General features: G+C 31.9%; 1 protein-coding gene across 1 annotated transcript; it reads left to right on the forward strand.

Annotated features, from left to right (window-relative positions):
* Position 1: 1 nt before the first annotated feature.
* LOC148627247 (EEF1A lysine methyltransferase 2-like) lies at positions 2–11,420 on the forward strand. The gene is made up of 6 exons (XM_088570353.1): positions 2–90; positions 3,277–3,342; positions 5,158–5,275; positions 7,708–7,815; positions 9,614–9,848; positions 11,269–11,420. Exons 1-6 carry the CDS (start codon positions 35–37, stop codon positions 11,364–11,366), a joined length of 681 nt encoding a protein of 226 aa, XP_088426479.1. The 5' UTR covers positions 2–34; the 3' UTR covers positions 11,367–11,420.
* The last annotated feature ends 1,999 nt before the right edge of the window (positions 11,421–13,419 follow it).

The following is a 13,419-nucleotide window of genomic DNA, read 5'->3' on the forward strand; positions in this document are numbered from 1 at the left end:
AACATCTCTGTCGATAACTTTGTTTACCTTACCAATGGCTGAACCAGAAAAACGTGATTTTGATTCATCTAATCTAGGAACTATTGAATTGTAAGCACGTGTCAACAGTAGCTTTTATTAGAAACACACGAAATAGATTCACGGATACTCAAAATATAAGTTGACAGACCTCTATTACTCTATTAATACATAAAATGAGAATGCATTACATACAAGTACATGACATGCACTTATTTAACTAATAATTTGTAGTTTGCTATTTTATTGATCATGACGTGTACTTTTTTATGTTCAGCTATGTCTGTGTTTTTGAAATGTGTCAGGGAGTGTAATATAAAATCCCTGAATGTGTTGACATATGTAGGCAGTGCCAATGAGGGATGGAGCTGTCTTAGTGTCTATTCAAATAACACTTTGTTATGTCTCAAACAGTGGCAATGTGGCAAGTGCTTTGCATCTGTGTCAAAAAAATCAAATCACTGACTGTAAATGTCATTTCCAAAATAATTCACTTCCTGCAGAATGATTTTGATTCATTCATGTTTTAGAGCATGTACATATATTGAACAGTTCTGACGTTTTGTTCCAATTAGTTGCCTGAGTCTTTTAATTATTATTGTAATAACATAAATAATATGCATGATTGAGACATTACAATGTGTATTTTTGTGTGTGGCTCTTGCCTAGTTGTGGTTTATGTTGTGTTAGCTGTGCATGTGTATACCTCCAATACTAATCACTGCAATGTTTGGCCCTTGAGTGAAGTTAACAGGGTATTCTTAATCTTATGGATTAGGCAGTATTGGTAGAAAATGGTTGACTATGCTTAATTTTAATTCTAAATATAAAATGTGTCAAACTTTCTAAATGTGTTACAGATTGATTATCAATATTTTTTTCTTTTATAAACACCGCATGTTAGGTCACAGATAGGGTAGTTACCATGGTCTTACTGTCTCACTTAGTATCCTATCACATAATTGTAGCATCTATGATTTTTTTCCGTTGAATTTTTTGTCTAGAATAAACAAGAGAAGAAGACCAAATATATATGCGCTAAATAAAAGTGATATATGAAAGTTCACATCCTTCCATAGAACGCAATTGAAATATCTAATTGCATTAGAATAAATATTGCACAGAGAAATTCTGCCTCTATTATGACATTGAATGTCCCTTTCAGAAAAATTAATTGACCTCTGAATTTGATCTGAACATACTTTTTCTCCTGCATATAACCACCGTTAAAAAGGAAAAATTTATTATTATTTTTTTAAGTAAAGCACATTTTACCCAGCAGTAAATATATGTATTGTAATATTCAAGGAAATCTCTGTTCTAAAAAATGTATTGAATTGAAATAAAAACAATTTAGTCATTACTGTTATGTTTCAACAAAAATTGAATCATTTCAGAAAAGTTCTGAAAAGAAAGGCATACAAAAAAAAACCGGACAATCCATAACATTTCGTAATCTTAAATTGTAAGAGGATCTGCTAATTTTACTTAAGTTCCTACCATAATTTGCCTTTGTTAAACTCTATCATACAGAAATCATGTACACATCAATAAGTAACAAATCTCATTTCCTTTTCATCAAGAAAGTTCTAGCTTTCACATTCACATCTTTGCAATAGCTCAATATGGCGTATAACAATTTATCTGGATATTCTTCCCCTTTTATCTTTAATTCTCGCTTCAATCACAAGACACTGCAGCTAACAGTTTACTTAAGCAGCTTCGAGTATGTGAATTTCTTTAGCCCTTTGGGTTAAATTTAATTTGTCAAACTCGAAAGACTGTGCTATAAATATATCATGAATCATTTATTTCAGCATGTTATAATCACTTGCTATAGTGCTGTCATTTGTGTAATTTCACATGATTGTATAACAACTGTATGTCTGTAAATGTATGCATGTGTATTCAATCTTATGCACCTGGGGGCTTGGCCTATGATTCACATTTGCATAATAAAGTACCATAAACTTTGTAAAAATATATATATGGCAAGAAATGTATCACACAGTATTTCTGTTTTAACATTAATGCATTATGAACTTATATTGTACTCAATCAAGTAAATCCTTTATATGCATCCATAAGAGGGCATGCCATAGACATGTTTAACTGTACTGGTGTATGAATACTTTATTGCTATTGCAAACAAACACAGATATAAAGTAACAAAAATAACAGAGAACAATGTAAGTTGTATATACTACAAAATAGTATGAGATCTGGCATTCTTAGCTGCTTTTGAATAATTATATAATTTCAAAGTGACAGATTTACTGGAGGCCTGTAATAAAGCAAAAAGATCTGACATTCCAAGCTGCTTTTAAATAAGTACATAATTTTTCCTTTCCTCTTTCGTCTACCCTGGACTTGACTTTTTATGAGCAACTCGGCAGGTGTTTCTAGAAAAGCAGAGGATGCTTCCCCTACCGGTGTACCTGGTCCATGCTCCCAGTTTTTAGTGGAGTCCAAGTTACTTTGTAATATGTATGATTTTAGTTACTTTATGTTCTATGTTGTGTATGTCTGTTTTCCATGTCTGGTCTTCGTCCCTGGATTACATTCTTTTGTTTACTACTACATGTATAACCTTGGTTCCCTTTTGATTACTCTTTCAAAGTGACAGATTCACTGGGGGCCTGTAATAAAGTAAAAAGATCTCACATTCCAAGCTGCTTTTTAATAATTATATAATTTCAAAGTTACAGATATATTGGAGGCCTGTAATATAAGCAAAAAGTTTATGACAGTTTGGCCATGAACAGTAGTATTTTGGTAATAATTGAACTCTCCTATAAGCTGGACATACTAATATAAAATTACAGTCATCCTATATGACATTCATATTACAACAAATACAAAGGTGATTAGCTTTATCAGCATTATTATATCTTCCAGTTTCAGTATTCAGTTTGAGTGTACCACTATGTATTGTAACAGTAGAGCGTGACACACTTAATAATAGTTCAAGCCTAAGATCTAACAGGACTGGCATTGTAAATTGACTCACCAACTGTGCTAAGGATTACTCAACTACCACAGCTAATGGAGAGTAGTATTAAAATCTGCTACCTTTGAAAGGAAGGCATTGTTACACTTCCTCTACCCCAAGAGTCAATGTACCACAAAGATGATATCAAACATCAGACCTTAAGTTAAGCTCATTAATCCTCAATATAGATGACATCAAACATCAAACCTTTAGCTAAAATATATATCGCCATCAGGTTTTCAGCTGTATTTGTTTTATATTTTTAGTTGGGATTCTGCTTATGAGAGAGAACTTGCTTCTTTTAGAGATGTTGGTGACGTAGGAGAAATTTGGTATGTCATCAGTTACAAGTTACATCAAAAGGCACCAGAAGCGGTCAAGTATCCTGATCAAAGACTGAAAAATGTAGCAAATGTCAAACATCTAAAATGTGTTTTTAATAATTTCTGGTGTTTTGCTTAAAAATATAACTGCAATATGACTGTTCTGTATGTTAATTTTTTTATTAAAATTATTCAAATTTGACCAAAGTAACAAAATTAATTAAGTATGACTTAATGTGTTTATATAAATTGAGTTATATAATGTTAAATATTTATCCACACTACAAATGTTAGGGTCAAGTGCACAGTAAGAATATTTACAGAACTACATAGTTGTTGTAGTATGCAGGAAGTCACACTAAATGAATAAAACTGTTTGTTAATCAGCTGAATAGGTTGGAAAAGTTTCCATTGTGATACAGTATATGTGCAGATGGCAAAATATTTGTAAAATTACCTTTTATTAGCACATCTGGCCAAAGGCCATGTGAACTATTGCCATCACTTGGTGTCTGTCGTTGTCGTCTGCCGTCTCCTCTGAAAATACTAGGCTAATTAAAACCAAACTTGGTATGAATGTTGCTTGGGGTATCCTGTATAGAACTGATATGGAAATTTTTGATTTGTGGAAAAAAATGGCAACTGTTGCTAAAAATAGAACATAGGGGTCAGACAGTAGTTTTTTGCATATATCTCCAAAACCGTTAGGTTATACTAAAATCTGACAGGGTAAAAGTGCTCAGCATGATGAGATCTCTCTCTGGTCAAATATTCTTTTTAATCGGTTTAGCCATGTTGGAGTTCTTGCCCATTTTTGATGTTTTTTTTTGCTATTTTTAATGTTATTTCTTTCAAAAATCTCCTCTGACATTATTTGATTAATTAGAACCTAACTTGGTATGAATGTTCCTTGGAGTATCCTGCATAGAACTGATGTGAGGATTTTTGATCAGTCAAAAAACATGGCTGCTGTTACTTAAAATAGAACAGAGGGAACAGACAGTAGTTTTTGGCATATATCTCCAAAACCGTAAGTTTAAGCTAAATTTCATTTAATATCTGAAATGATCCTTGTTATTAGGACTACAACAGTCTTAGGGATAAAAGTTGTCAGATGACTCCTTGTAAGAGTTATTGCCCTTGAAAGGTGAAAAATGACTTTTTTTACAGTTTTCAGTCAATATCTTGAAAACCATGATAGATTAAAAGAAACTTTCAGTTGTTGCAATGATCCTTATGATAAGTCCTACCAAAGACTTCTTGAGTCAAAATTGTTGGACAACTTCTTTTTAAATTTATTGCCTTTGAAAGGCAAAATTCAACCAGGTGAGTGATTCCAACTCCTGGGAGCCTCTTGTTTATGTTAGTTCTTCGTTTTTTGATGAGTAATATGACATTTTGAAATTTTATTTAGCAATTAAACTTAATCCACATTGTTTGAACAAGCACAATTTGTAATGCAGTGAATAAAATAATTTATTCATGAATTCAAAAATTTACGAAAGCTCTCATAAATGTTAATCATTTCCAAAGTTCCCTTCATAGAAAGGCAATAACATCTACACTGCAACAGGCTAGTCTTTTCATTGGTGTTTTAAGAATACTAATTTAAGTGAGAAGCATTGTTGAAAAACATTGCAATTCTTTATTAATTTTGATAAACTCATATAAAACTAGTACATGTACAGTGGACATGCTGGTATGACTATAGTATACTACTATGGAATAATTATAAACAATCTTTTTTTTTTCTTCAAACTGCTATTTATAACTCAAATGCTGTGAAAGTGTGATGCTGTTAGGTATATGCTACTTGTTTTGTAGGTTTGGAGAAGATAGTCAGGAGAGGATTCTCGACTGGATTGAGGATTGTGATGAGATTAGTAATGAGGACTCTATCATTGACTTAGGCTGTGGAAATGGCATGTTACTGGTAGAATTGGTAATGATTTTAGTAATTTCATCAATATCATTAGTGATACATGGCTTTATTTACAATTCAATTTGCCTTAAATTCATTTCAGTGGAGTTTGAAGTCCAAACTAAAAAGGAAAAAAAAACAGCATTTAATCACAAGCAAGAGATCAACAACAGCCTGTATCACTCACATGTTCAGTATCAAAAGTATTGTCATATTCAACTCTTTATATCATTATGTATTTATAATTAAAATATTAGTGAAATATATACAATTCAACAATTTTGGTTTTCAGGATAGCAGGAAAAACCTGGAAAGATCATCAAAAGTGCATTTTCTGGGGATACCACTCTTTGAAAAATTAACAGATCATTTTCCAATTTACATTAATCATCCATCCGCTATTGTTTCCTACAAAACAGGCAAAAACTGGAAAAAAATAATTAACAGTGCATTTTCAGGTGATACCAATCCATGAAAAGGAAGATTTTTCTTAAATTTGCACAAAAGGTAGAGATCATGATATTGGTCATATTTGCTATTTACATTATCCCTTTTTTTTCTTCCATCTATCTACTAACATTCATATGTCAATATGTCAAAAATATCATTTTAATTTGGCATATCTTGAAGAAAATGTAACAGATTTTTATGAAATTTACTTATATGATAGGTTTTAAGATGTTTAAAATTTTTGCTGAAAAATTAGTAACGAATCTGCTATCATTTTCTAGATACAGACAAAAACTATAAAAATCTTCAAAAATAGCGTTTATGGGGCCATCACTCCAAAAATGCTTTTTTTGAGGATTTTTCTTAAATTTTTACCTTTGATTGATTTTGTCATTTAATTGATCACACAGCTGAAGTTGGTGAGCTAGTAGCAATATATTTTAAGAAAATAACAAAAGAAACTGAAATTTTTGCTGCAGTTTTATTGTTCCTATTTTTGCACCAAGATTTGTAATGCAAAAATTTAACTGTCACAAATATTTTTAGAAGAACATTACAGTACAATTTGATGAACGATTGTGTATTTTAAACTGTGCGAAAGCAGATTTATAGCAGAAACAATGTAAAAGGTGAAAATTTCCTGGTTTACATTAGGTTAAATGGGCATTAATGGGGCAAAAATTCTAGTAATTAGACCAACTTCAAATTTCGAGGGTAGATAGATCACATGGATTGAAAGAGTGCAATTTGACTGCGCATTTGATCTATCTGTTATGGTTTTTAAGATATAAGCCAAAACATATTGTGAGACCCCTATGTCTTGTATTTATTTACATTTATATTCAGTAATGATGATAATATTTTTCGGCAAGGGATCATAATGCATACAATTTTGGAAGTAGACATGCTAAGGATAATTGTGACCAGGTTTCTTGAAATGTGGAGCTCTTTAAACTGAAGAAGGAAAGTTACATTTATTTACCATTATCTCTTATACCTTTAGTTTTTGAGATACATGTAGAAATTGGTGATTTGACCCCTGTGGTAAAAAAATAGCAATGGCGGCCATGTTTTAAGCTTTATCTATATAATCCATTCAATTTTTAAAATAAATACCCTAAGGATGCTAGTGACCTAGTTTGGTAATAATCCGCTGAGTGGTTTCAGAGAAGAAGATTTTTAAAGAAATGTTTACAACAGACAACGACGGATGCCAAGTGATGACAATAGCTCACATGGCCTTTTTTGGCCAGATGAACTTATGATAATTGGAGAGCATGATTACAGAATGCAAAATTAGACCCTCCACCATTAAGGGTCTTACCTAGACCACTCTGTGACAAACTGTTTATGCCTATAAAACCTTGTGCCAAGTTAATTTACTATTAAATACATTCATAACCTCAACAAACGAAGTTGGGGCGGGGGGGTGGGGGTAAAAGGTTCACCCAGTCTGTCCCTCTGTTTGTCTTTTGTCTGTCTGTCTGTCCATCTGACCAAACTATTTTCTAAGAAGCTTGCAGTATTGTTATGAAACTTTGTGGGTTATAATATATCCACATGGAGATGTGTTTACTGTCAAGAATTATTTTAGGACAAAAATTATAGAATGATAGGATAATTAATTGGAAAGAGTGAAATAACCAAAATATTATCATGAGTGCTGAAGAACATCTAGATTTAATGAGTGCGTGAACTGTTTCACACATGAGTTAAATGCTCAAGCGTTCTTAGCACGAGTGATCATATTTTGGTTGTTTACAATAACCAGTTGACTATCCTGTTACATAGATTTTCTTCAAAATTTATTGATATTCTCAACATGAATTTTAAATTCTGTGATTGGTAGATTGATATTGGTGGATTGGTATCAAGTCCAAGAGTGACACTACGGAATTTATTTCACTTGGTGAATTATCGAAATTTTTTACCCTGGGAACGTTCAATAAAACACTGCTATCTAGACTATATAATAAATGATGGCTTTTCATTGTATTAAATAGAGCCAGAGAGGTTATACTGATTTGACTGGTGTTGATTACTCTGAAGGTGGAATTCAGTTAGCAAAGTCAATAGCCCATACCAATGATGTAGACAACTTAACTCTAGAGGTATGACTTAACATATGTTTATGTTTCATCAGAGCAGTACATTCATAATGAACTCTTTATATTGATGTACATAAGTAATTTTTTTTGGCTTGATTATTTCATTTGTTAGTTGTTAGACCTGGCAAAAAAATTAAAAAAACTTTATTGAACACCAATATGATTTTTTTATTTGTTACAAACTGTGAAAGTAATATTTTTCATGGGGTACCAATTTTTGTGGTTTCCATGGGTTTGGTAAACCATGAAATTTGGTTCCCAATGAATAGGAAATTTAATATTAATAAGTAGAATAGAGTTTTCAAATCCATGAATTCTAGAATCTACGAACTAATCATTTTTCCCTTAACCACGAAAATCGGTACTCATGAATAAATGTACTTTCACAGTAATTGTAATGTCTTTATAAAAAATTCAGCCTTTCTTCATTTTCACTCATAAGACATGACAGACTGTATTTAAAGGAAATTTTGTCATGTGTGTTAGTGTATGTTTGTAGTCTACCATAGACACTTCATGTCTGCACAATAACTTAATTATAAGTATAAATTATAAGTTATAAGATCTTTATGAACTTAAACCACAAGGTTTCATACATCAAAAGGAAGCTAGGGATTGATTTTGGGGGTTGTGATATGAACCGTTGGGGAATTAGGGGCCAAAAAGGGGCCAGAAACAAGCATTTCTATGATGTATGGACAATAACTTGTGTAAATGTGAACAGATCTCTTTTTCTTTTTAAATTGTAACACAATGTGTCATACCACAATTGAATGACTGGGATTGTGACTCAGACCATTTATGTATACCGGTAAGTGGTAAAACAAGGGGCAAAAACAAGCATGGTGTCTGATCTGATTAATTGTGAATGAATCCCTTCAAAATTGAACCACAAGTTGTCATACATCAAAAGAAGGCAGGAAATAATTAAGGGGTTGTGACTAAATTGTTTAGGTATTAGGAGAATATGAAGGGGCCAGAAACAAGCTTTTACATGATATGAGGACAATAACATGACTTAAAGCAAATGAATCTCTTTAAAACTGTACCATAGGTTGCCATTCTTTTCCTGTGTCAAATATTGAATAGCAATCAAAATTTAGAGCTGTATCAAGGTTGAACAGTGTGCCATATTTGCCCTAGCTGTTCATAGATTTTGCCATCATATACCAGTAATGGTATGGCACTGTTGTCATCCGTGTCATCAGCTGTAAATACTTGGTTTTCCTGCAGTAGCATAGAATATTAGTTGGTTGATCTTTTTAAAATTTTATAACAAGGTTCCTCACCACAAAAGGAAGATTGGTATTAATTTATGGGTTATGGCCCATCTGTTTTGGAATTAAGGATCATTTTCTAGAATTTATTTGTGTAACTCCAGTAAAAGCATATGGATGTATTCAATATTGCAGCAGAATATTTTATGCAACGAAAGTCAGGCTGAGATTGAATTTTTTAATGTAGACTCGAACTACTAAGAAATGAGGTACCAAAAATAGTTCAAATTCTTATCCTGTTTCAAGTATTTAATCACACTATAAAATTAAAGCTGTATGAAGTCCAAGTGATGTGTCCATACTCACCTTTAATGTTCAGGGTTCAACATCTGCAGTTGTATCAAGTTTCCTCATAAAACATTTTATTTACTGATAAGTAGAAATTTCATAAAAAACAAATTAAAACCTTGGCTTTACAATGCAAACGCTCTAAAGTTAGTATTAAAAAGACAGCTCTACAAAGTTAACAATTGTTGTTACCAGATGTTATATAAGATGTAATATGATCTTAATCCATCTTGCAGATAGCAGACTTAATTTGTGATGATGCAAATAGAAAGTACACTTGTTTGAGCCGAACATATAAAGTTTGTTTAGATAAAGGAACTTATGATGCCATTAGTTTAATACCATCAGATGATGTATCTGCTAGACAGTCTTACCTCCATACACTCAAGAGAATAATGACACCAGACAGCCTCTTTATCATTACATCTTGTAATTGGACAGAGGAACAGCTTGTTCAATTTTTTGGGAAAGGTAAGGTTGAAAGGTCACTTCTTCACATCATCTTATAATCATTTGTAAAGTTGTTATATTAAGAAATATAAATCCTGTCATGTCAGAAATATAGAGTGAAACCTGTCGAAAACAATCATTGAATATATAAAACATAAATTAGACATCTTCTGAAATTCTGTCAATGTTTTATGTGATTTGAACCCCTGTAAACCAAACAACTGCCTTTACAGAACAAAACCACAGGTTTCACTGTATAACATACAGTATTTATCAAAGTTCTAGTTTATGGTACATGTACAAACTATTGTTGTGGATTGTACATTTCATTGCTTCAATGTGATCTATAATTCTTGGATTGATTAAGTCATTCATCAATGTAAAATAAATTAGTCTTCAATCACTATTTTGAAATATCTAAATTTTGAAAATCACAAACTGGTATCCTAAGAACAATAATGCTTTCATAGTATGAGTGAGCAATTTTGGGTAAAGTTAGATTTGTTTTTCACATTCCTTGTTTATTTGATCAAATTTCCAGTTAGATAAGCTACAATAATAATAAAAAGTTTTGTACATAGTAATACTGTAAACATATTAATTTTTGCGGATTATGTTAAATGGAGCTGTTAATGGGAACCAGTATTTTGCAGTTTCAAAAAAATGATTAGCATTAAATTCTGTTAACAGCCAGTTTCGCTGGTACTATTTTTCATGCTTTTCTGTCCACCACGAAATTTAGGGAAAAATTAGTTTACTGTAAATTAATATGTTTACAGTATTTTAAAAGAAAATACTGGAATGAATTGTGTCTAATGGACGCAATGTCCAATTTATTTTGTTTATTTAAATACCAGGACCCTGCAGCACAAAAAAATTACTTACGTCTGAGAAAATTCTTAATTGTTTGTAACATCATCAATTTCAAGTACTTTGATTGGTGTTACCATGGAAGTTAAGAATATTCTTAGACTTAAGTATTTTTTAACTTTTGTGGTGGCCAATGTATATAAAATTCAAACACTGCCCATGGTAGAGGTAATTCATGGTGTAGAAAAACCTACCGAACAAACATTGTTTTTTTTTGTCTAAATATGCTGTATTTTTACCAAATGATAAACTCTCTGTATTCAAATCTGTAATTTTGAGAAAACTTTAAATTCATCTCCCACTAAAATCAAGCAAATAACCAAAATCAAGACCGGTAACTCTTGCAAAGTGCAACACAATCTGTATAATTTTTATGAATATTGATAGACAAACTAAGACTGGTTATGTGGTCTGTAAATGTTTCTGAATAAGTAATAATGGGTAATTTGGCAGGTGTTTGACATGCATGAATCACCTTCTGTCTGTAACAACTGCTGCTTAAATGTTATGAGGATTACATGAGTTGGACATTTCAGCTCAAACTTTTATAACTTTTTTTTTTGTTTTCCAGATCTGCAGCTGCATACAAAGATCAAGACTCCTAGTTTTATGTTTGGAGGAAAAACTGGAAACACTGTTACCTCATTGATATTTAAATTGAGAACTTAACCAAAACCAGTTTTAACTTTCCAATATTGAAAAATAAAGTTTGTTCAGTTTTAATTTTTTTTTCTGTTTGACTCAAAATTCCTACTTCCTCACACAGTAATTAATAGTTGTAGAGTGCATGACCTTATAAGCCTTTAAAAAGTTATATTTTCACTTTTTTCTTAACAGCTTAAGGTATATGCCTCCTCTCTTTACAAAGCCACAGAAAGACATGGTAATAAAATCCATCCATCTGTAGGTTGTCTTCCTTTGTTAACAACATCTTGTGAGTAACTTTCTCCTGAATTCACTTGGCTGATTGCTTCCTTATTTGGTAGGATATGTAGTGTAGATGTGCATAATACAGTGTCAGATATCAAAGGAGCTATAGAACCCAAGCATCTTCAAATAAAACTGTTAGGGGGGCATATGCCAATTCTATTTGCTAAAAGGTATTATATTGCTAGAAGCATAGAAGTTCACTGTACGATTCTCTACTTCTCAAAGTAAATGTTGCCATGAAAATTATGATGAGTGGTGTTTTATTAATATCGGTAAAACAAAAGTATAATATTAAATCATTTATTGTTTGGATAACAACGGTACAATAATGTGTAAATATAATACAAATATTTTAATAAAATGTTTCACAGGGCACAGCTTGATATGACTGCAGAGGTCAAACCCTGAACAGTTGGGGCAAGTATGGACACACCATTCTAACTTGACACAGCATTGAATTTTGATAATGATTGGACAATTGACAAAAGATAAAAATTTGACCAGAACTGAAGATATCACCTTTTGGCACTTATTCCTAAATGGTTCCTGTCAAAACCAACAAAGTCATTCCCTAACTTCCTGAGGAAATACTGCACCTTGTTATACCATTTCAAAATGATCAATTCACATCATTTATCACCCAGAAATTAGGGAAAAAAAACTTGTTTCTGGCCCCTTTGTTTACCGCTTTTCTAATATGGCTTGCAGTCACAATCCAAACAATCAATCCATCTTCACTCTGTCTATACTCCCCACCCCCCACCCCCCACCCCCAAATATCAACCCAAGTCTGACCAGTGTAGTTCAGAATAAAGTGGAACAATATCACAGACATTCCTATGCTTTTAATTGAGTTATATAGTTAAATTCTATTCAGTGCTTGTTTCAGGCCTTTTTTTTAGTCATGGGGCAACAATAACAATGACAGCGCCATGACCAATAATCAACCACAAACTTATTGCAGTCGTATAAAAAACTTATCGATAAATCAAGTAAAACAGAACATTGATACCTAGCTTATATAACTGAAAGGAAGACATATTCATTCCTGATAAGGTAATCTGAACCTTCATTCCTCAATCATCATAGCACTAACATTTGTCTGCAGACAACATTGTTCAGACCTTATGAGTTATCAAATGGCATAACTGTCAATCGATTGTGCCATTTCTAATTTACATGCATGCTTTTAATGCAATGTGATACCCCATTGACGTAGTTCCGTAGTTCCATATACAAAATGCACAATTGCTTGATAACGCTGAACTATTCAGAATTTCACAAAAAAAATAAAATATTACTATATAATATAAATACAAATTTGAGGGAATTTACATACATGTAGGATAATACGATTGAGAAACTACAGGGTATATCTAGAACCATTCTAATATATGTAGAAAAATATTCATCAGAATATCATGTTAATATTTTTCACTTGAGCCAACCAGCAGTCTTAAGATGTGAAAACACCTGATCTTTATTATAAAAAAGATAAACACAGAAAAATATAAATTGCCCCAACTAGCTATAACACTCAAAAGGGAAAGTTGTTGAAGAGATAGATCAACACAAGATATATACAAGTAACAATAAAAACATCACTCAGATATACTTATCATATACAGACTAAAAAGGTAAAACACTACCATAACTCAATAAACATGTAACAACCATAAAGTAAAAATTATTCTATATTTAGTTGAACAGGATAAATGTAAATACAATATACAATTGATTCCATTGACTTTTACAAATGTTTCAGTAAAGAAGTCCTATACATCATTTATTA

Source organism: Perna viridis, chromosome 1 (genome assembly GCF_037379345.1).
Source record: "Perna viridis isolate PV_CMFRI_1.1 ecotype Kerala chromosome 1, ASM3737934v1, whole genome shotgun sequence".
Lineage (NCBI taxonomy): Eukaryota > Metazoa > Mollusca > Bivalvia > Mytilida > Mytilidae > Perna > Perna viridis.

Coding starts and splice junctions, on each gene's coding strand:
- LOC148627247 (XM_088570353.1), top strand. CDS start 35: ATGGCTGAACCAGAAAAACGTGATTTTGATTCATCTAATCTAGGAACT. Junction 91..3,276: donor AATCTAGGAACTATTGAATT/GTAAGCACGTGT, acceptor TTATATTTTTAG/TTGGGATTCTGCTTATGAGA. Junction 3,343..5,157: donor GGTGACGTAGGAGAAATTTG/GTATGTCATCAG, acceptor CTTGTTTTGTAG/GTTTGGAGAAGATAGTCAGG.